Here is a 22,715-nt window from a genome sequence, read left to right on the forward strand (position 1 = left end):
TGGTGAGCAGGAGGATGTGAGCGTCTCCTTGGTGCCAAGGGCGCTCCCCGGGGCACAGCCTCGGGAACGAGTTCGACAGGAGCATGAGAACGTACTCGAGGTGTCAGCAGCCAGGGAATCCCGTGTCATTTAAAGCATTCCAATGGACAGGTACCTCTGCCATTACACCGTCTCCCGTCTGCCCTTCTGCTTTCTGCCAAAAATCCCCCAGAAAATCATCTCACAGTAGCACGCTCACTCATTCCACGCTCACTGGTTATACCCACGCTCCTGCCACTGCATTATCCCACGGTCACAGGATGAGGAAAGCCACCACAGCACGACATTAATCACTCCTTTCCCTCTTTGCCAGCTCCTAGTGCTCCAACAATTCTTCTTGATTACACCATAAGACACCCGCTCCCGTCCCATTTCTTTAATTCATCTCTCAGCTGTGTTTTACTCCCTTTCTTACAACAGGTCTTCCAAAAAATAACACCGACATTTCATTAATGAACTAAGCAAATTCCCAGATAAGCTTCTATAAAGCTAGTCAAATATGTTTGAAGTAGCGTCACAACTAAACAAATTTCCTAGGTTTTGTAGCAGTAAAATATGTTCAGGGTAATGTTCTCAACTCTAATGAGATCATGTTTTACTCCTTCATCAGAAAAAAAATAAAAAATCCACCACCAATCAACAAAAAACTCAACAAATCCCCACCACAGCTGACGCTTCAGGCACTGAAACATTTTTAGGATTATTCTGGAACTGTGTGCCCAGTAGTAGCAGATCAGGTCACCTGGTGGAAGTCAAGGCCTATGCCAAAGCAAACCCCAGGTGCCTGCTGCTTTGTTCAAGATACTTGAAAATTAATGGCCTGCTGTGGTAAAGGCTTGAAACTAAAGCTACAGTTGTTATGTGACAAGGAGCAAACCACATATATGTGTTAATGCACATTCCTGTAATTGCAGATTTCAGCTCCAAAAGTTAGAGGAATTTTCATAAATAGAGAAAAACATCACTTCTGCTTCTAAGCACTTTTTGTACTGAAAGTGACATGTATTTTCTTTTAAAATTTATATCGAGAAAGACTAAAAAAGGTAGAGTTATTAAAATTACAGCAAGTCTTCAAACCCTTAGAGGCATTTTTCTTGGATACCAAGAACTCAATTTTTTTCAGATGCCATACATTTACTAATCAAGGACATGCTGATTGCTTACATTCCTGAAAATAAGAGAAGCAGTCACACTAAAACAACTTCCATTTCTTCTATTTGGTCTCCCAAACTCAGAAGTTAAGCAGAGCTTAGAGTGATATGAAAATAAAGAACCTCTACCTAAGTCACAGGTAATAAGGGGATTAAACTCTTGTTTCCTCGTTTTTCCCATTCAAGTGTTAGAAGATAAGGAAGCAGAGGAGGAGGCCAGCTGGGACTTCATGAATACTACAGTACAGGAACCTAAACAGAGCAGGGAAAAAAACAGGAAACTAATTAAGGGCTAATTATGTGGGGGGGTGGTAAAAAAGCACCAAAGTTGATCAGTTACGTGGCACTTGAGAAGTTTTTGGCCATACTTACTTTGCTAATTCTGTAGGACAGAGCTTCCCCCAGACTTTGTTGGATGGACTAGGACTGAAGAGGATATAAAAAGCTGTTACAGTTGCTAGGACTCATCCTTCACATTTTGTCCACTTGTATCCTCCTCCTTGTTACTTTCTAGCAGTGTGGGTCAGACTTTGGCAAAACTCTCTTGCCTTTGGGAACACCGTACTTTAAATGCTCATGTTTGGAAAAGGGGCTGATTTACACCAAATGGAACCAGGAAAAGAACAATTCTTATTTATGTTCTAATGCTCACATTTTACCTTGTGTGGAAGCACCCAAGCCTACCAAGGAACACTGCAAATTCCAGGATTGCGTGGAATAGCAGTGTTTTACTCGTACAGGGTAAAAATTCAGGAGGAATTACATGGTTACAGACCACCCTAAAGCTCCTTTCCATGCCCTGTAACTTATCATTACTACCAAGCTGGCAGAGAACCTGGCAGTCTGAGATAAAGAAACTTCCCTGCCCAACCAACAGCAATTCAGATCAACATTAAAAAAAAAGAAAAAAAAAAAAGACAGAAACAATTAAGATAAATAAATAAAATTTAAAAAAAAATACCTGCCTCAAAGTGTTAGCAGCTATGAAGCAGAAATAGTTTTTCAAGGATCCAAGGATTTCACTTTTCTGTTTAGAGAATATCTACACTACAGGCACTAGACATTCCAGTAAGAAGCAAGAAAAAGCAGCAAGACTCCATTCCTTCATATAGTGTTTCCTTTCTGCAGACTTTCTGGAGTAATAAAACAAAGATCTATCCTTACTAATAATAAATAATAATAATAATCCTTATGAGTTGTTTGGGAGGTTTTATTGGCCTTGGGGAAAAAATTAGAAAACGCTTTATCTGACAACTATTAGATGTGTCCTGCCCTGGCAATTGTAAAACTGGAATCACAATGGTATCTTAATTAGCTGATACAAGCTTATTTTCTTTACTAGGTTTCTAGGCATGTAGAAAAACATCAAAGCAGCACCAGTGTTTGTTGTGTGAAGCTTTTATCGTGTCCTGTAGATTACCTGCTCTCCTCGTGCTACAGCTCTGGTAGGAACAGAAAGGATTACAGGATGACAGTGGGATGCATTTTGAACACCTGTTAACAAGAGAGGAAAAAAAACCCCTCACACCTAAATGTTTTCAGGACTTTTATTGAAAAAATTTAAAACAAAAAAAATTACCAAGGCCAGTTTTACAATAAATTTAAGACATACAGAATGGCTTACCTGCTACACGGAAGAAACCTTACCACAATATTTCTCTCATGCAACTTCTGGATTAAAATCACATTCTCATTTAACATCAAAATGGATTATTTATACTTTCTTAGGATTTAACCTTAAAATATGATTTTAAAAGTCGATTTTCCAAGGGTTAAAAACAGCAAGATTCTTCCCTTCACAGACCAGCTCCCTATGTCTGATAACTGGCAGAAATAGACCACTGAGCTCATTTTTCCTTTTTTGTTATTCTAACCTGAGAAATGTCTTAAATAATGCTTACTGGGCTTTCATATTTGGCACCACGACTTCAGTTACAGAGCAAAGTGCGATTCCTTATCCTTGTCAGAAACCAGTCCTTCACTGCTTCTCCCAAAAGACACTCTCACAACCAGGAGCAGCATTTGTCCCAAAAGACACTCTCACAGCAGGAGGGGTATTAGCCTAAACCTCCTTCTGTGCCCTTTTGGTGAGTTAAACCTTGTTAGTAATACCATCGGGACACTAACCTCAGGATGCACAGTTCCCATCAGTTGTGTAATTCCCAGTATTGTGCGCTTTGAAAATATTTGCTTTGGCATGTTATACTTTGTAGCATAGTTGATTTTTTTTGTGCTTACTCCTGGCCTTTACAAAATCTGTCTTTTCTCTCTTGCATTTATTCAAGCCCTTTCCCTTGCCACCAGTTATCTCCCTTTCTCATAGCTGCAACAGAAGCAGGACACAAAAGCACACAATTACATTTAAAATGTGAGAGCTACAAAAGCTGCTGAACAGCAGACAGTACTCTGGTAAAGCACTCTTAGTTGATGAATATGCTTATAAACCCCGTGAATCTTTCAGTACACTAGTCAAGACTTCAATTTTAAATTGGAAAACTTACTAATATTTAATTTCAAACCCTCCAAATATTCGGTGTTTAAATGTGCTAGTCACTTCACGCTTGCTCCCCGTATATAAAACCAACACCCTCCAAATAAAAGATGAAAAACCACCTGAAAGAAGCAATTTAACTTCCAACAGATTAGAATATCTTCTGCATTTTCAGTATATTTGTATGTTACATCATTTGGGTTATTCTTCAGTTTTATCTGAACACACTTGATTTTCAAATGAACCATGATTTCTTCACAGTTACTAGTCCTGTCTACCTGTCTAAAATTCAAGAAAATATATAAACTGAGCTTTGTTTGCTCCATACTCTGCCTACTGAAAACCTTTACAGCAACCACAGACATCAAAAGTGCTTGATTGGAAAGGTGTAGAAGTCACACATCCTGAGAAATGGCTGGATATTTTTGTTTGTTTCAGAGTAATCCTAGTTGTGACTGCACTAAATACTGAAGTGTTTCAGTTTTCAGCTTCTCTGCAAATTGGTTTTAAAAGAATGTTATAGGAGTTTACCACAAAAAGAGAGATGTGGAGAGATACCCACACAGTTGGTACATGACAACCTTTTATTCTACTGTAATTTGTTGGCATTTTTGATCCCAAAAGAGGAAACAACAGACTTTGGATTTTCTTTAATGTGTTCAAAATCCAAATTTCTTTATTTTCCATCCAATTAAAAAAGACAAGTGTTGAAAAATAAGGAGCAAACCTAACTGTTTCAATAACCTTTAGTCTCACGTATCTTTTAAATTATACAGTGCAAGTGTATTTTGCATATCAGCGCTGAGTGGACTTTAGAAAGGACATCTGTTGAAGTATTTCCAACAGGTCTTTATAGCACCATACAATCTGTTGTCAACTTAACTGCTTAGAATTAGCCAGTGCTAAGAAAGTAAAATGCTGATATTTCCATTTCATCTAACACTCCAAAAAAAGAAAAGAAATCTGGAAGCTTATGTTATCCAACTGAATTAATGTAAACAATTAATTACCAGACACTTGATCTTCACTTATTCCAGTTTTGTGAACCTGGTTGATGAATTGCTACATGATCCTTGTGTAATGGCACGGTTTAATTCAGTGGCAGGAAAACTTCACGGACGTATTGAACAAAACCATCTCTCTCTCACTTCTCCTTGAATTGTCAAAGTCTCTCTTTGCAAGATGTGGTGCTGAGCCTTCTGCTAAGGCTCATTTTCAATTCATAATTGAAGAGAAAAGCAGTGACAAACACAAGAGGCTGTGCTGGCAAAACCACAGTCCAACACAATAGGAATAGCAAGGCCATAAGGAAGCAAGAGGTAACCGAGGTATCTGGAACAAACCAAAACCACACTAAACACAAGAGAGCAGCTTAGCCCCACAGCACATTTTACATTCTTCCAATACTTGATTGGTCTGTTTTCTACTGACACACGATTCAGAGTTTATTCAGAATTGAAGGAACACACAGTCTAATTAGAAATGAAGGACAGGAACTGTTCATGCACTGACAAATGCTGCTGTTGTTTTTTCACAGGTAACGCTGAAGCAGCTGTGTCAGAATGGCACTGGATTGAAATGAAAGCAATGCTGGTACTTTACCACTTCTGGTAATTGTTACCTACAACAGTCAGTGACCATCTGCTCAACACTACAAGAGGCTTGTTTTCCAAACATGAGTTCCAGTAAGCTGAATTACAAATGAGATCAGTCTGAATGCATTAGAAAGATCACATAGTGTATTTCTGGAGGAAGCGGTCAAACGCGTCGTAAATCGCTTGTCTGAAACAAGGAAAAGAGAAGGGAGTTTGTATAATTTGGGAAAGGGCAGATATAAGTGGCATCTTTCCATATATTTACAAACATATCTACAAAGCTATCATCACAATTTCAAAACAATGTTCAATAAAAATGTGGTATCTGGTGGTATTTTCTCCTTCCTTTATTTCTGGGATATCTCACTTCAATCTAGTAGTATATATTTCAGGAACGAGTGGGACTATTTTCCAACTTTCATGCAAGAGGAAATGTAGACGGATTAGGAGTTTTCTACTCAAACACCATCAGACATGCATAGCTTGAAATTTTTGAGCAGCTATCATAAAAGTAAGGCTGAAGTTTTAAATAGCAATAAACTACTGGTTAGCATATATTGACCCAATGCAGGGCTAGTATTTTTTGTTGTTGCTTAGACTTCCTAAGTGGTGTATAAAGTCTTCCTAATTCCTTGTATTTTAAAATTAACAGCAAAAGTATTTAACTTTTTGAAAACTACTGAACTGCATTTATAAAACTGATTTACATAACTGTCTTCAGAAAATCCACGCTTAATATTACTAAGACACGAATTCATGCAAGTACTACTTATTTATAGTCAAGCTTTCATTTTGATTAAATCTAAAATTTAATTTTAAACTTTTCTGTTCACCTTACCTGAAGAGTCCTTGTTTGAAGAGGTAGGCACTGACATGACCTCCATCCAGATACCTGATTTCACAGCCTGGCCAGATCTCTTGGAGGCTGCGCACGCCGGTGCGGGGAATGTACGCGTCCTCCTTGGCTTGTACTACTATGATTAAACTTGGGTCAACTGGAACTAAAGGAAAACAAAGCAAAAACTGAATTCATCTGTGGTAAGAAATAGAAACACAACAGCTGAGATTTCTGTTGTCAAAATGCTATTTTCCCAAAAAATTAAATTATTCAAAGCTTTAATAAAGTTGCATGCTCTTAAAGTCTCCAGCAGAATTTATCTGGTTTTTGATGTTACAGTCGTGAGGCCATCAGTGGAAAAACAAACTAACCCTTACTCTTCCCACCCCTAGAGCAGGAATTCCTCAGACTTGTGAAGTTCACAGGAGAATTCTCTTTCCTCTTATCAACAAAACTCTATAGCATTCATGTCAGTTCTTTGAGATCCCTTTTTATTGGCAAAAAGAGCTATGAAATTCAACAGAGTAGAAGTTTCATATATATTTTTCCCCTCAAGGAGGAAAAAAGACAACTCTTCATATAAGAGGTCAGAAAGCACAGCCTATGCTCACTTTCTTTTTTGTTTCCTACATGGTTTACTTGCAACATAAAAATCCCAACATATTGTTATACATATTTATTACTCATAACCAGAACTGCACCAATCAGATTACTAGCAGGAATAACACCAATATGATGTTGAGAAAAATAACACCAAAATTATGTTGAAAACAGACATTTCTCCCTTCACAAAGAAAATATGTGATATCTTGAAGAGTGACCAGTCAAGATGTCTGGTAGTGGGGTGTCACAAATAATTTAATCTCTTCCTTCTTTCATACTAAATCATATATAGTAAATATGCAATGCTGAGATGAATTCAAGTCTTCCATTCAATTTTTCATGAAATCTGAGCATTAGGCAGATTTTGTGAAGCTCTTCTCTGGCCTCACTCCAAGGATACCTGGGCAGGGGATGCAAAGTCTCCCAGAGAATGATGAGATCTGGGAGACTGGACACAATGGATTTCCTCACTTTGACAAGTGCATCAGGATCACAGATCCTTTTAAGTTCCAAGAAAGGTCAGTGCTTAGCTAAATGATACCTGGAAAAGTCTAGATGAACAAGAAAGTCTGTACATAGAATAAAACTTAGAGGTTTTTTTCTGTCTACTGAAATAATTTTAAAAGCTTTAAGGAAAGCATTTCACTGGCATTCATCACAAAACATCTCTGGCTAGCAGTGAAAAAAATCTACACTAGTGTAGATTCCTTTTATTTCTTTTTAACATTTATTTGAATTTAAACACTTGTACCAATGGAGTACTGAATGCCAGAATTAAGAAATGAGGTGGCAAGGAGTCCCAGTACCAAGAAAGCTTTGACATTAAAAGACAAGTCTGTCTGAAGTCAAAGCACGTTGTAGGAGATGCCTTCAGCAGGTTCATGCACAGCCAAACCATGAACTGCTACAAAAGGAATTCTGAGCCCCCACTCCAGCAGAACCTTTTAAGGCGGCTCTAGGAAGCAATTACTTGTTTGCATTGCTGGAAAGGGTTTGTTCTGAACGCCAAGGAATGCTGGACTACAGCTCCCCCTATATGCTATGCCTGTCCTGGGAAACAGGATTCACCAGCCTGCACCAGCCCAGAAGGATCCCCAAAATGTTTTTACTGGCAACATCATTCAAGCTTGGTGCTCACCTATGCAGGCTACTTTCTATCTGAAGTCAGTAGGAGATTTCTGCTTGAAAAACCTTATTAGCAGATTAATTAAGATTAATTAGACCTAGGTATTACTCACATCACACAGGTGTTTTATTCCTATATCTGAAAAAAGCCACAGCAAGGCAGAGGAGAAAAATGAGCAAAGATACCGAGAGGTAAATTTTTAATTAACTTTGTCATTAGTCGGCCATCGAAAAAGAACAGAAAAACAATTAGGAAATGGAGTAGTAAATAGATGCTACAGAATAATGCTCACAGTATTTCCATATTTCAGCAAAGGTGCCAGCAGGTTTACCCTTGGAGAATGAAGAAAATACCTTTCCCCCCTGTATTTTATTCAGCTTTCCAAAGTGCACATTGAAATAAAGAAGTTAGTTAGTTACCTGGGAAGTTAGCTACGTGGGTACATTCATCCATTACTCCCTTCATGAACATTAAGGATTCTCTCTGTAAAGTTTCACTCCTTCTCCTTGTATTTACCCTGTGTCCTTGTGGGCTGGTTAAGTTTTTATTGCTACTGCTACTGGTGGAAAAGGTTTGATTTATGCACTGCATTTTAGGAGCATCTTGCATTAAGAGTCTTTCTGACGAGGCACTTAGAGCACTTCTATTTGTGGCAAAGGTGTGAACAGATTCCTTAGGTACAGTGTCGTTCAAGGACTCAAAGCTGAATATTCTGGAAGTCATGTCCATGTCTGCCAGACTGTCCACACTGTCAGGGAAGTTCTTCACAAAGTCTTGTCCCATCTTGAAAGAATCCGTCTAAACAAAGACAACAATTAAAGGCTTCTCCCTTCAACCAGTTGGTTAGTTTTATTTTTAAGATGAACTCATATTTAAAAAAAATACAAAAATTAAAAAAATGACACTACCAGCACTGCTCACTTCTATTTTCAGCTTGCAGGTCATTCAATTAAATCCTGATCATCATAACCTCTGGATAATTTCTTTCTACATTTCTGTCAGTTTAAGAAAAATTCAGGAGGCACATACATATACATAAGCTTGTGATAGAAACAATTGTTTTTCTTTTTGTATTAAACTCTGAATATGTAATTACAGTCATTTAAGCTTAAATGACATAATTATAATAATAATAACAGAAAATGAACATATGTGACCAGGTCTAATATTATATTTAGGACTGAAAAATTGACAGTGCCTAAATACTAGAGACACAAGCTGAACATCTTGAAAAATAATTCTTCTTTTCATTTTGTCTTCTCCATCAGTGTTGCTGGAGTGTATTTGACTTAAAAATGACAAGTGCCCAAGTAACAATTATGTGCACCCCAGCTGCTCTTCTCCTGCTGTGAGGTATTAGAAGAAGAACTATCACAAAGGAGAGAATTTCAGGGAGAAAAAAAAAAGGCATTTATCAGAATTTTGACTAAATACATTTTATGTTGTAGATTATACTAAGTGTGATCAAAAGTAAAACTTGTAGCAAGGACTACACTTTAAACGCATTACACAACCAAAATACTAATTTGTTTTCTCAGGTTTTTCCCTCAAAGACTAAATGTATCAAAACATAAAGCAACATACCAGTATGTTCTAGCTAACAATTGTCTACTTTTAGTGGAAGTAAAAAGAAGTTTCATTATTTGCTAGATTTGCACATGTAAATATTAGCAGATAGATAAAATAAACCATACTTACTCCACAATATTCAAGCATTTGAATGATTTCTTCTTCATACACCGTTTCTGTAAAATACTGTTTCTCCAACTCTCTCCAGTTCACTGCCTTACTCAGCACACCCTGAGATGATAAACAAAAGCATTCAGTACACAAGTAAAACCCAGAGGTCATTCTAAAATAATGATACACACAGGAAATTGACCTGTTCCTCTCCTGATTTTTTCAGTGGAAGTCTATCCCCAGACAGCTCTCAGAATTATTGCAATCAAAGCACAAGCTCATATTAAAACACAGGACATGGAATCCCACCTCCCTTGTGGCCAGCCTAGGTATTTTAACATTTTTACATTTCTGATTATAATCTAATATGTTAACAAAAAATGTATTTTGTAGTTTGTTAATTACCGTAGTGAAGACTGCAGAGGCTGTTGACCAGGAAAGACATGGAATCAATGGCAAGGGTTTAGGCCAGTTTGTCACTGCCAGTGAAGCCATCTAGAATCAAAGGCACTTATTACACATTTGAAGATTGAATTCACAATATGGTAAAAAGAACTCTCTCATCTTCAATTTCAATTTTCTTTACATGGTATTAATGAAGCACGTGGTGCCAAAGAGTTAAGGACTGTGGCAGCTGGATATACTTTCACATATTTAGAAGTTACTATCTAGCCTCCAGTGGTTTTTTTAAAAATAAACATTGCTCTGGAAAGGACTCCCTTCAAGGCTGAATGGGATTTGGTTATAAGAATCCACAATGGAATATTTACTAAATATTCCATTAATTACAATAAAAATTCAATGAATTACAGTTGTAATGCATTAATTATCATTATACTAATAAAAACTATTACAAGCTATTAGTTGTTTAAAACCATAAAAAACTTCTGTAAAACTTTCCTCCAAATTCTTGCAAGTTTATTTCAATGCAAAACAAAGACAATCTATGAGAAGGACTATTTAAAACTCTATACTTAAAAATTTGTATACAGGAAACAATATTTGAAGGAGAAGTAATTCAACATGTTAAGCACACTCTTTTTCTGTCCTTTAAGTTTGAATTATTACTTTTGCATCAGTTCTCAGAACATATTTTTGTGACTATTCTGTTTATCCCAGAAAAAGCCAGAGCAAGTAAGTTCAATGTACAGAAGTTCCCTATATGGTATGTTCTTGACAAGTTTTATTATATTAATATGAAACACTTTGTGTCTGTTCTAGATGTTCTAATGAGTGGATTTATGCAGCTGAACTATAATTCCATTGTAATTATTTTTATTAATAAAAAGTTACAAGCACCACATATCTATGTTCTGATTCTCTGCAGTAGTAGAAGTCTCTCCCCTTTAGCAGAACTGAATCAATGCTTGCAACCTTCCATTGGAAAGCATGCTCTACAGAGGATTAACATCAAATATCACTTATTTCACAGAGGTTTCTGATTCAGCAGGGTGATGTTGACATAAAACAAAGGTGCTCTGTACATTTATCACATTTACAGTTATAAAATTGTGCTTTAGGGGAATATTTTCCTTTTGGGAAACACTACTATTACCAACATTATTTATTGAGCTCCTAACAAACTAAGAAAGGTATGTGTTGTTTTAATAAGCTTTGCACCTGTGTCTCACAGAGCTGTGATAATCTGCAGAGACACAAGCAGTGACATTTTAACTGTGTATTAGTTTTCAAGCACCTTATTGATACACTGCTGGTTTAGTTTGAGTATACACAGTGCCACACAAAAAATGTTATCCACCTCACCACAGAAATCTCTGATCAGTACCCATGATCACTGACACCAAAATTCACCTCAATTACAACATGCCACAAAGAGGGGGTATTTCACACAGTGCATTAAAACACAAAGGTTTAAGCAAGCAGAAAGGAGGAAAAGAGGGAGAATTAGCAATCGATCAGTGCAGACTTGCTTTCAGCAAACATTTCTGCCCCCCACCCTTGTGGAAAAAAAAACAATTATGTGTGAAGTTTATATTCTTATTAAGCCTGCTGGGAGATGGCTGACAAAGGGCTCTATGATTTGTCAGTACATATTAAGGATTATACTAATTCAGCACCACAGAACATGAGAATTGCCAACAATTTGTTTCTCATGACTCTAAGTGTTTATTTTAAAGCACTTCTGAGATCAACACTGTAAAACAAATTATGTCCATATGCTACATGATCAAATGAGAAGTTAAAAGAAAAATTACTGAACAGGAGATATAAAAGCTTACATGTCCTCCCATGGATATTCCAGTCATCCCTAGTGGTCCATAGCCTTCTCTCTCTAGCCAGTGCAAAAGAGCTGCCGATTCTAGAATTAGAGCTCCTCCCATCACAAACAGGTCCGAGACATTTTTTAAACATGACCGTCTTTTCTCCCCAGAAAAGGAAAATAGAGGGTTTATTTTCTAAGATTAGACTCTGACAGTTCTTATCATTCTATACATACTTTTATACACAGCTTCATCACAATCCCAGAGAATTTTGGAGCTAAACTCCTGTTGATTCAACAGGAGGAAAAAGCAAGCCCAGATTTTCTGGTACTTGTAATTTTTCATCCAAATGAGAACTAGAAATAGACACCTGCCTATGCTTTTAATGTAATATAACTGACAGCTTGGTCTTTTGGAAACAATTACCAACATTAGCATCTCATTAGTAGCAATATTCTGCCCTGTGAAGTTGTAGCAGATATTTTAGAAATAGAATCAAAGTGATACTGTCCTAGGCATACACTATTTCGTTTGCAGAAACAAGGCTTTGTTTTTTTTCTTATTTACCTGTTTTACATAATTGAAAAATTGCACACAACATTTGAAGAGCAATCAGTATGTCAGCTTTGGAAGCACTCATCAGTGTCACTCTAAGACTGAAACTGTAAAGTGGGAGGTTTGTCACAGTATTGAGAATTCAGCAGTGTACTGCAAAGCACTAAAACACAGAAGACACACAAAAAAAGTAGAAATCTATTTGGCTGAGCCATCAGAGGGACCTAAAAATAATAGATGTCTAACTTGGGGAGGGGGACTGAGTATTTTCAGTACCACAGCCAGGTTACAAAGGGCTCCTAGCCTCTCCTGCCAGCATGCCACTGTCACATTTGCAACACTCCGAAGCACAAGGACAAAGCTCACTGTGAAGTCACACAGAAATGAACATAGCTGCAGAGCAGCATTTACAGCCTAATGCAATTCTTTCCTAGAGCTTTGTGTGATCCCTCAGCCCTCTGCAGCTGCTGTATTTATTGAAAACACTGTCATCTGTTACACTAATGCTGTGTAACCCTGTATTGGAGAGGGACAATCACCTGTTGGGGTATTAGACTGAGCACCCCCCACCCTTGAAACAATCCTGACACGCTGGACAACTGAGAACAGAGTTATTTAATTTATTCTTCTGCCTCAGATCACCCATAACTGGAAATTAATCTACCAATGGATGTATTCCAGCACATGTTTTCTCCTGTCACTTTCTCATAATCTTACAAAAAACACCTTCTCTGTGTCTTCTAGTCATGTTAAATGTCCGAGTTAGGATTAAAACACCAACTCATTTTAGGACATTCAGAAACACTAGGAGACTAAAAGCTTTGCCTCAGACACATATCCTGTTGAATTCTGATAACGTCTGTGGTTTGGAAAATGTAAAAAGTAAAAAGCCAAGACTGCCTAATTAGACTTCCAAATTCCAATTTAAGAAACTGACTGAAGAAACAAATCCTGTAAAATACTGAATATTGCATAGCGTCCTGACTAACAACCAATCAACACTAGATTTATTCATATGCCTGTAAATCCTTAAAAGATCTTGGAAAAGCAAAATCCTAGCTATTATAATGGAAATATGCTATCTGAGCAAGGATTATTCAGAGGTGACTGAAATATAACAGCAGCACTTATTCATGCAGATGTGAGTTAGGAAAATAAAATGGACCTAGCTTGCTCTCACACAAGATGTTTGCATCTCACTTTGTACTGCAAGTTCATCTTGTGCAAACTTTGCTGATCCCTGAGATCTCCTAACACAACATCCAAAGCAGTTTAGCAAAGAGCAGATAATTTCACATTGGCAGCTTACAAGTGGTTTTTGCAATGTTTTTTTCTTAATAAGCTATCAAAGTTTAGACAACTTTTGGCTCAAAAGAGAAAAAAAGAAGCAGTATTTTAAAAATTCAGTATCCATAAATGTAACAGGAATACTTACAATTGATCCTTAGGTTTTCTACAGCCATGTAAAAGACTCCAGTTAAAGAAAGTAAAAGAGGCTTTATCAAAACTGTTAATTTTAAAAAATAGATAAAATAAATAATATGCATAAATATCATGAATTAATTGAAATTTGGAATTTAAACTCCTAGTGTTTAACTGTCACTGAATTAAATTCAGTCTATTTCAATGATGCTGTTTGCAACATTTTACTGTTGTCAGATATATGGGCAGGAAAAAAGTGTATCCTATTTAATAAAACAGAATGATACTGTTACACAAGATGACAGAAAAAAACTTAACTGTTTTTTAAAAAAAAACCCAAATCTGAAGTGGTAACAGCAAGTTTCTCAGAAGTTTCCTGGGGTACTATACAATTGTGTTTCACATAATGGTCATACTTTCTTTGCTTCTACCCAATGGGGATCAAAAAGTTGTCATTTTACGAGTGTGGTAACTCTTCTACCTTGCAGAGAGGACATTAGGAATAACTTCTGTGTTTTCCACAAAAGGATATAATAAGGATTTTCTAGCAACAAGGAAGCCATACAGGCTTCTTTAATCATTGGCCGCGCCATTAACGTGCGTCTCCTCCAGAAGTGCTAAAGACAAGATGTACAAACAATATAGGTAAGACAAAATTTGATGGTTGAATTTCTCAGTAATAATCAATTTTATATTTTACACACTCACATGGTCTCCAGTGCCTGCTAAATGAATGCACACAGGTCTGTGCTTGCCATTCCATCTTCTGGGTATGATGAACTGAAATCTGTGAGAAATGAATACTTATTTTAGCAGAGTAAGAATATCTATTTACAAGCTGCATCAAGAGAAATTAATTAAAAAAAACAAAACCAAAACAACAGAAGTATTTGTAACCCATGCAGGCAAACTGCCAGCAATTCAGCAACATCACTTTTCATGAACACATTCAGCAAACAAAGGAATCTGAAAGTAGGACAGAAGAAAGGCCAAACAAGAAAAGGAGCCAAGATGAAAGATCATGTTCCTAAAAAAGACTACTACCTCATCATCACAATTTAAACTTTGCAGAGTGGAGAAATGCAACTTCAGATAAAGAGCAGCCTAAATAATCATGTCCAGCTCTCCTAGGCATCATTGCTATTTTTCTCCTGAAGGCACAACAGCTGAAATTGAAGATTAAGATGAGCAATAAATAAAAATTAAAAAAAAATGAAACCCTATCATACAAACCATGAAATTATTCTATACACTCAACATGAATAAATTAATGTCTTCTGCTGCTACTTATTTACAGTATAAACTACTGAAAAAAAATCCCTTCTGAGCCACCACTACTTTCCCCACAAGATGGAGCACTCTTACCTACAAGAGCATTACACTTCAGGAAATACATTCATACCACCTTGAGGGAAATGTATACAGCTTTTGGAAACTGTCACAATACTGGCCAAAGTAACAATTACAGTAACTTGGCTACAAAGCACAAGAGAACATAGATGAGGAAGCAATGAGCATATTATATTTTCCAGTACGGCACTAATTAGTTTGATAATGTTAACAAACATGAACAGTTTCTTTCTCTAACCAGTAGAGAAGTGGAACAGAACTGATTTCTTGACTATCAACCTATTTCTCACATTCCCTAACATTACATGCTTAAGCATACATATAAAAACACCAACCAGTATTACTGACAAAATTTACAATGTCAGTATCAACTTGAGCTGACAAACTTTTGTTTATGTTATTAAACAAACAAAATCTGGGAAAAAAAATTCATCACGACAGTTCAGCTCAAAACTAAAAGCAAAAAGAAATTATGCTCCTTTTGCAAACCCACTCCTAATCTGCAAAGAAGTGTTAGTGTGAAACCAGCACTGCTAGGGAACCTCTAGCTTTCTGTGAGAATGCTTTTTTTCCTTCTTTTTTTTTTTGTTTGTTTGTTTGTTTGTCAAGCAAGAAAGGAACCAGATTTTCTGGCTACAATAAAATTAGCTTGCTACTTTATCACACATACAAAATTTTTGTATTCAATGGAAATGGAAAGCTGGAATGGCTCCTTCAAATACAACATAATATGCTTTGATATAAACAGCTTCTCCTGCTACATATAACACAATAACTACTGTTCTTCATTTCCAGAATCCCCCTCATTTGCAAAAAAACCAAACCAGTAATTAAAAAACTCAGGGTATTCTACAGCTTTGTGCAATATGATTTCTATGCTAAAAAAACCCCAAACAAACAAAAAAACCCAAACCAAAAAAGTTCTACTTTGCTAGGGGATTTTTTACATAGATTAAACTCACACATGAATAAGACTTTACAGATTGTTTGCATTACAATCAATTAGTTGCACAATAAAACTACTTACAGACCATTATTTCTCTGCAGAACTAATTTCAGAAATACCTCTTGGTTTCTCTTACCTTGCTACAAGAGATTCCACTGGCAGAATACCTGGGACACAATGAGCCAAAGGGGAAATGAAGTGCCCCTCAAGGATTTTACAGTCTGATTGCCCCTCAACCTGCAGAAAGAATGGGACAGTAGCAATAAATATTATGTCAGTCTTTAACTTGCTCTGAAAGCAAATCTCTTAAAGTAGAATTTGTTATAGGGTAAAAAACTGGCTTAAAAACCCCAAAGCTGAGGCCTACTCCTAAAAATAGGGATACGTGTTATCAACAGGATCAAAACACTTTTTTTTCAACTTTGATTTTATTAAATAACCTTTTACAGGAATCAAAGAAAGGTGTAATACTGTTCCATTTAAAATACACTCAATAACACAGACTAAGTTTTGAACACCGAGTTTTAACATTTGATATCTCGCTGCCCTACTACTGTACTACTGGGAAAAGAAGAAAAAAACCAGTATCTGTACAAGTACTGCTTTAGTCTCTATTTCCTTCCATTCTCTTCTAGTAACCTATGAAAGTAGCCTGGTGTTAAGTACCAAGTTATTTCACCTTTATATACCCTTAGGAAAATAAATGTAGTTAAATCACACCCATCTCTTGCTTTTAAGTACCTTGTCAATGAACACTGGGTAATCTTTCGAAACGAGCGTCTGGCATTTTTCCCTGTTTCCAATAATCTTTCTGAATTCAAATATTCTGTTGAAAGGAAACAAGTAGAGAAGATTCAGCTTTTTATCTAAAAAAAAGAAGAGACATATTTATATAACATTTCAGGAGCTAAAGTAAGCCACAAACAAACAAAAGTAATGAAGCCAGCTTTGCATTTACAGATTAATCAGGCCACCATAGGATAGGTAGCTACCATAGCATGCTTTTAAGTTAAAAAGTCTCAGGTACCTTGCTGAGGAACAAAAAGCAAAGGGGCAAATCTGGTTGTTTTCTTCTGCTACTTAAATGGGCTGCAGAGCCAGTAAAAGAGACAAAACTCTTCTCAGAGGTGTACAGTGAGAGGATAAGCTTACTGAAGGACATGAACACATAAGAGGCAATGATCCTGAGCTGCAGTGTAAGAAATCCCTCCTGGAGCAAAGTGAAACATTGCTTTCACAGTTAAGTATGTGGAAAAATAGCCCAGGGAAACTATAAATTATCTTCATCCTCAAGGGATGAAGTGCCTTTCAAGTGAATGAAGTGCCAAGTAACTTGAAGAAACAAAGAAGTCAGCTTTGTTTTGAACAGGGATTTTGACTTGATACCCTCAAATTGGCTCTTTCAACCTTAAATACTCCATAACTTGCTGATGCCTATGTTCATAAATACACACTTTATCTGACAAGCTAAAACAGGTTTGAGTGAAAAGTGCAGAGGTATGACCTGTTCACTTCCCCAACACCACAGAAAACCCAAAGAATGGAAAGAAAATCCAGTTTATCACCACACAAAAAACCAGCTCTACTTTATAACCTTTGCTTTTCTCTTATAGAAACTGCCTTAAGTATTTCTGAGAAAGTAACAGTAAAGACGTGAGATGTGAGTGTGGAGGGTTAGCAAAACGAAAAGATGGTTTTTTTGTTTGACTATAAATCTTCTACAAATACTGCATTTATGTCTTTTTTTCCATAGTTAGGTGGATATTGAAGGCTAAATCTTGCCTCTGCTGAGGAATTCCAACCCTTGCTAATGAGTTGAGGACCGGGAGTTAGGATATTAACATTCATCACAACAAGGGTGTGCACACAAAATTTCAGATTAGGTAGAGTAGTCTGTCATTCAATCTCAGATAATGTCTGAAGTATAAAAAATTTAATAACTTAATAATGAAGCTCCACAGTGATGAATTAAAAAACAAAAATAAAAACCCTCTTCCCACGAGGCAGTGTGAGGAGTCAGCATTTTTCCTTCTTCATCCAGGTGAAGCCAGGCTGCTGGGGAACAGCTCATCTCCATCCCAGTCAGTGGCAACACAAATAATAAAATTTTTTCCCCTTTGCAGACCCGCAAGTTTGCCTCCTGCTTCCCCCACCACTTTTGAGCTGGTGGGAGAGGGTTTTTCCCCTGGAATGAAGAAGGAGGAACTTTAACTGACATCACTGTTAGCACCAGCATCACTCCCTTATTGCCATTTGGTGTGGGTGTGATCACTCTCCAGAGCCCAGGCACTTGCACTGGGGAGCAGCAGCATCACCCAGAGGCTCCGTGTATGGAGACACTGCTTGGACTGAAGGGAGATGGAAATGGGGCACTGAAACTTCACCATGTCTCACCAAGAACCCAAAGGTCTTTCAAAGAGTGGGGTTTGATAACATTAAAATATCCCATTTTAGATGCACAAATGGAATAGAATACAGAAATGCTGCAATCAAAACAAACCCCATCGTTTTTGGTTATTCCAACCAAAGCCAATGTTATCATTTTGCAAGAAAGTCTGCTACTTAAGAGGAAAAAATCATCTGAAGACAGACATGCAAAGCAGTCCAAGTGCCATTTCCAGATCAGATGTTTCATGTGGAGTTTAAAAAAAAAAAAAAAAGCTCTCATAAAACTCCACTGCTATCCAGTGCACAAAATTTTATTTCAGTAGTTTTCAAAGTTTTCTTTATTGATTTTCATATACATAGGAGTGAGCTTATTAAATGCAGGTTTCCTATTTAAATACTGCACAATGCAGAATATATATATTGCCATTTCATTTTTATACTTAAGAAATACAAGTGCTCAACTTCCAGGTGTTAATCTCAATAGTAATTAATAAAAATAATTAAATGCTTAAAAATTAAGAGGTACTTCCATTTTTTTATTGTTTTCAAGACATCTAAAAATAAAGAGTTTACTACTTGGGGCTGTGAGAGAAACCTCTGATTAAATCTTGCACTTTTAAAACTAATTAGGAAGCGACAGAAAGATAGCAAGAGTCACTTCAATGTTAAACAGAAACAAATCTTCTGCAGAAATTCATCGAGTTTTGATTTTGGAAAACCCTTCCAGAGATGCTGTTTGAAGTACGTCATCAGATAAACACAAGTAAAAAAATAGCTGGGCACATAGACATTCTCTCAAGAAGAGCCTCCTCAAACAGAAAAAAAAATTGCAAATCTTTTTAAGACTTCTTTTAAATCCAGTTACTCCCTTGGTTTAGAAACACATGATTTCTTGAACAGAACCAACTTAAACACTTTTGGTATTTTAAATACAGGCTAGCAAATACTGTTGCTACTTCAAGGGTAAGGGTTTTTCTTTTAATGTAACATATTGTTTATGCCGTTACTTTTTAGCAAGTCACCTTTTTAGATCCTCTGGCTTTCCCCATCCTCTGATGAAAAGTTTAGTGAGGAGAAGCTTTCGGTATAAGACATCTAATTTACTTACACCCATTAGCAGCACACTGTCATCTAGGGAAAAAACAGAGGTAAAAACAAGGCAGTTAAAGTCTACAGGGGTGGCAAATTCATTGATTGTAACACAAAGTGGTTTCTTATTCTGGTTTCTGCATTAAGGAAAAGACATCTAATGTATTCCAAGAAAGTTATTGTTATTCAGGTCAACTCTTCATTTTGAACAAAATACAAAAGCAGTTGATACAATATGAAGGAATTCAAAATGCTAATTAAAACCAGATATTCATACACCACTGATGACAAGGCAGCTGAGGAGGCACATCAGGACTACATCAAAATGGCATCTTCAACCAGTCCTTACTGCACTTTACCTGAACAGATTAAACAAACAATAGCACTGATCTTTGTCCTCTCAATAGAGCTATGATGGCAAAACTCTTCAGTCAATGTGGGCTGTCATAAACACATCTCAGAATGGAAGCTTGGAACAGTGTTTGGGTTTAAATCACTAGAAGACTTCATCTCTTCATCTTCTTAATGCAGAGGACAGAGAGAGAAAAGGAATACATAGAAGGAGGTAAAGAATGTCATTCCAGTCACTGCTGCAGAGAAAGTTTATTTTTGTAATCTTGCCTTCATTGGTGTGTTAAACATTCATCCTAATCCTTATTTTATCAGTTCCTTTACAATTTTGCTATTTCTTATGGTTTTCAAAGCAATGCTTCTCCCACTCCTTTCTGGGAAGAAAGTACACTCTCAAAATCCTTGACAGGATCATTTCTCTTTCAAGAAATACACCAACTCAAATAGAGCCAAATCTAACAAGATTTTAGGCAAGCTGAGTATTATTTTCAAAGCAATACTTACTGAAGTGAACAGGAGCCACTGCTGAGCCCTTCCAACAAGGAAGAAAAACAACCAAACACTACTAAAAAGGAGAGTTTAAATCTGGTTTCTTGGTCAGCAGGATGCAGGTTACTCAATTAAAAATAAAGTCCAGGATCTGTGTATACCTAGAAAACAACAGATTTAATAATCAAACACTTGGTTAGTAAGTTGACTTCAGGCATTTTCTAGTATTTCCAGATCCCTCCATACTAAATGTACTCAATAATCTCATCAGACTCCAAAATAGTGTAATTTAATTTATAGTGTCTTAGAAATTTTATTTGCATCCAAAAGCACTTATTCTGCCACACTCCAGTGTGGTAGCTTTCAAAAATAAATTTGTTTGACTATAACAAGTCAAAGTTACGGTCAGATTAATAAAAACATTCCTCTGCACTTCTAGAAAGCCAATATTTAAGAATCAATATACAGAAAAAAAAGGAGAACTTGTTAACACCTAGAATAAAAACAGAAATTATAGGCACTTGAATTTTAGAACAAGCATGCTAGAAATCCACAATGGCTCCAGGATGGTTCAATCACTACAGGGTAAAAATAAATACATGAAATGAGCAGAAAACCATACTGGGCATGCTTTACTTTAAAAACATGATGTAGATTTTGCTTTGAATCCCAAGTCTGGCCTTGCAAGCTCTCTGCTGCACCAAGGGAGTGCCAAAACAACTTTCTAGGCAAGTACATTATATTTGAATGTAATATTGATTGAGGCAAAAGCATTGGCTCATCCTCTCTTCTGCTTCATTGATGGAATGGAGACTGAAGTAACTCAGGATATTTCAATTAATCAGAATCAAGATAAAAGCACTACTGGAAAGAGCACTGGAAACACTAAAACAAATTTAAAAAGAATATTCCTAGTATGTGAAGTATGCTGCATAGAACTTCTCAGAAATATCGAGGCAAAAAATTTGGGAGGATGGCCCCTACTGTATCTCTGTAACAAAAGGGCAAGACCTGTTCAGTCACTGCCCACCCGTGCCTGCATGAAAAGACAATTACAAACACTTTCACTGCCATGAAAGGCAAATCCAACTGCAGGAGGCTGAAGTTTCATAATTTCACATTAACAGGAGGATTCCAGCAGCGAGGATTTGAAATGGATGAAAGAATCAGGAAAGGCTGTTTCAGAATGAAACTCTTGTTTCCTCCACTTGACAGCACACATGCCACATCCCGATCCCACTGTGAGACAGGTCAGCTGGAAGCAGTGACCTGACAACGATGCTGTGGAGCTGCGTGGCCCAAGAGACAGGGTCGGTGTTTTGAATCTTGAATTAATATATTGTTAACACAGAAAGATTTACAAAACGCGATCTCTGAATACTGAATGGAAGCTGCAGTAGATACAAAAGCATACTAAGAAGAAACACAGAAACAAACATAGGTCAGCTATTACTTTTTATCCGTGCAAACAGCTTCAGTTAGAAGAAAACCACCCCTGGAAAGTACACAAGGACTTCACTCAAGGCCCACAGTGTAGTTTCTATTCTATACATGGACGTGAGAAAGCTCTCACCGCAGCCAACCTGAAAAAACCACGGAGGCTCTTTTTTAGAAGGCGGAGTTGTCAACTTCCCTACCCTCCCTCTCTATTAAAAAAACCCCCCGTCTCTTACAATTAACGCCAGGTCTTTTTCTGAGAGAAAATCAAAGAAATCCCAAAGAAGTCACGGCAAGGCAGACACAAGCCCCACAAAACGGGATGGACACACAGGAGCCGGAGGATAAACAACGGGGCCTAAAGCAGGGTTGCCAGCAGCTCCCTGCAAGCCTGACCCGAGCACTCGAAAGGGAGCCAGGTGGGACCCCCGATCCCAAATCCCTGCCACCCCCCGCTCCAACCCTGCCCGGCGGGACCCGGCGCTGCCTCAGTGCCCGCGGGAAGGGGCGGCAGGAGGCAGGACACGGCCCCCGCGGCCCCTCCGCTCCCGGAGCCCGCCCCCGGAGCCGGGCAGTGCCGTGAGGGGGAGCCGCTCCGGCATCGCCTGCCCTCGGCGGGAGCCGCTCCGCCACCGCCGCTCCTTGGGCGGGGAGCACGGCCACCCACCGGCCCGCCACGGCCCGCGAAGGTCACCCTCTGCTCACCCGAAGCGCTACCGGTGCTGAGGCACGACATGGGAGGACGAGAGCGGGAAGCAGAGGAAGAAGAGGAAGAAGAGGAGGAGGAGGGGAGGGCGAAGGGCGGGACGGGACAGGACAGGACGGGACGGGACGGGACGGACGGGACGCGCCTCACGCGCGCGGGCCTGGCGAGCGCGCGTGCGCGCGCGGGGCACTGAGGCGCGGGAGGCGCGCGCGCGGGCGGCGACCGGCCCCGCCCCGC

The 22,715-nt window shown here is 37.9% G+C and overlaps 1 protein-coding gene across 5 annotated transcripts; it reads right to left on the minus strand.

The window, feature by feature from the left end:
• Positions 1–2,723: 2,723 nt before the first annotated feature.
• On the minus strand, positions 2,724–22,669 carry ABHD18 (abhydrolase domain containing 18). Of its 5 annotated transcripts, none has more exons than XM_088164172.1 (15): positions 22,478–22,669; positions 20,351–20,496; positions 19,855–20,013; positions 19,429–19,537; positions 16,760–16,844; positions 16,155–16,255; positions 14,431–14,509; positions 14,253–14,339; positions 13,736–13,761; positions 11,764–11,902; positions 9,929–10,018; positions 9,542–9,643; positions 8,263–8,641; positions 6,115–6,277; positions 2,724–5,463 (listed from the first exon to the last, which is right to left on the minus strand). In XM_088164172.1, exons 4-15 carry the CDS (start codon positions 19,518–19,520, stop codon positions 5,412–5,414), a joined length of 1,395 nt encoding a protein of 464 aa, XP_088020298.1. In that variant the 5' UTR covers positions 19,521–19,537; positions 19,855–20,013; positions 20,351–20,496; positions 22,478–22,669; the 3' UTR covers positions 2,724–5,411. The 5 variants fall into 5 exon arrangements, with proteins under 5 accessions (XP_088020298.1, XP_088020297.1, XP_088020295.1 ...); XM_088164171.1 differs by having other exon boundaries at positions 19,855–20,016; XM_088164169.1 differs by lacking the exon at positions 19,855–20,013.
• Between the last annotated feature and the right edge of the window lie 46 nt (positions 22,670–22,715).

This window comes from Sturnus vulgaris, chromosome 4 (assembly GCF_052056855.1).
Source record: "Sturnus vulgaris isolate bStuVul1 chromosome 4, bStuVul1.hap1, whole genome shotgun sequence".
Classification (NCBI taxonomy): domain Eukaryota; kingdom Metazoa; phylum Chordata; class Aves; order Passeriformes; family Sturnidae; genus Sturnus; species Sturnus vulgaris.

Bases quoted from the DNA above. Each gene is read 5' to 3' on its own strand.
- ABHD18 (XM_088164169.1), bottom strand. From the start codon at position 19,520: ATGGGTGTAAGTAAATTAGATGTCTTATACCGAAAGCTTCTCCTCACT. The intron at 13,762-14,252 runs ATCCTTTTGTGG...AGTCTTTTACAT, and splicing joins TGCTAGAAAATCCTTATTAT to GGCTGTAGAAAACCTAAGGA. The intron at 6,278-8,262 runs GTAACTAACTAA...GTTTTCCTTTAG, and splicing joins CCACGTAGCTAACTTCCCAG to TTCCAGTTGACCCAAGTTTA.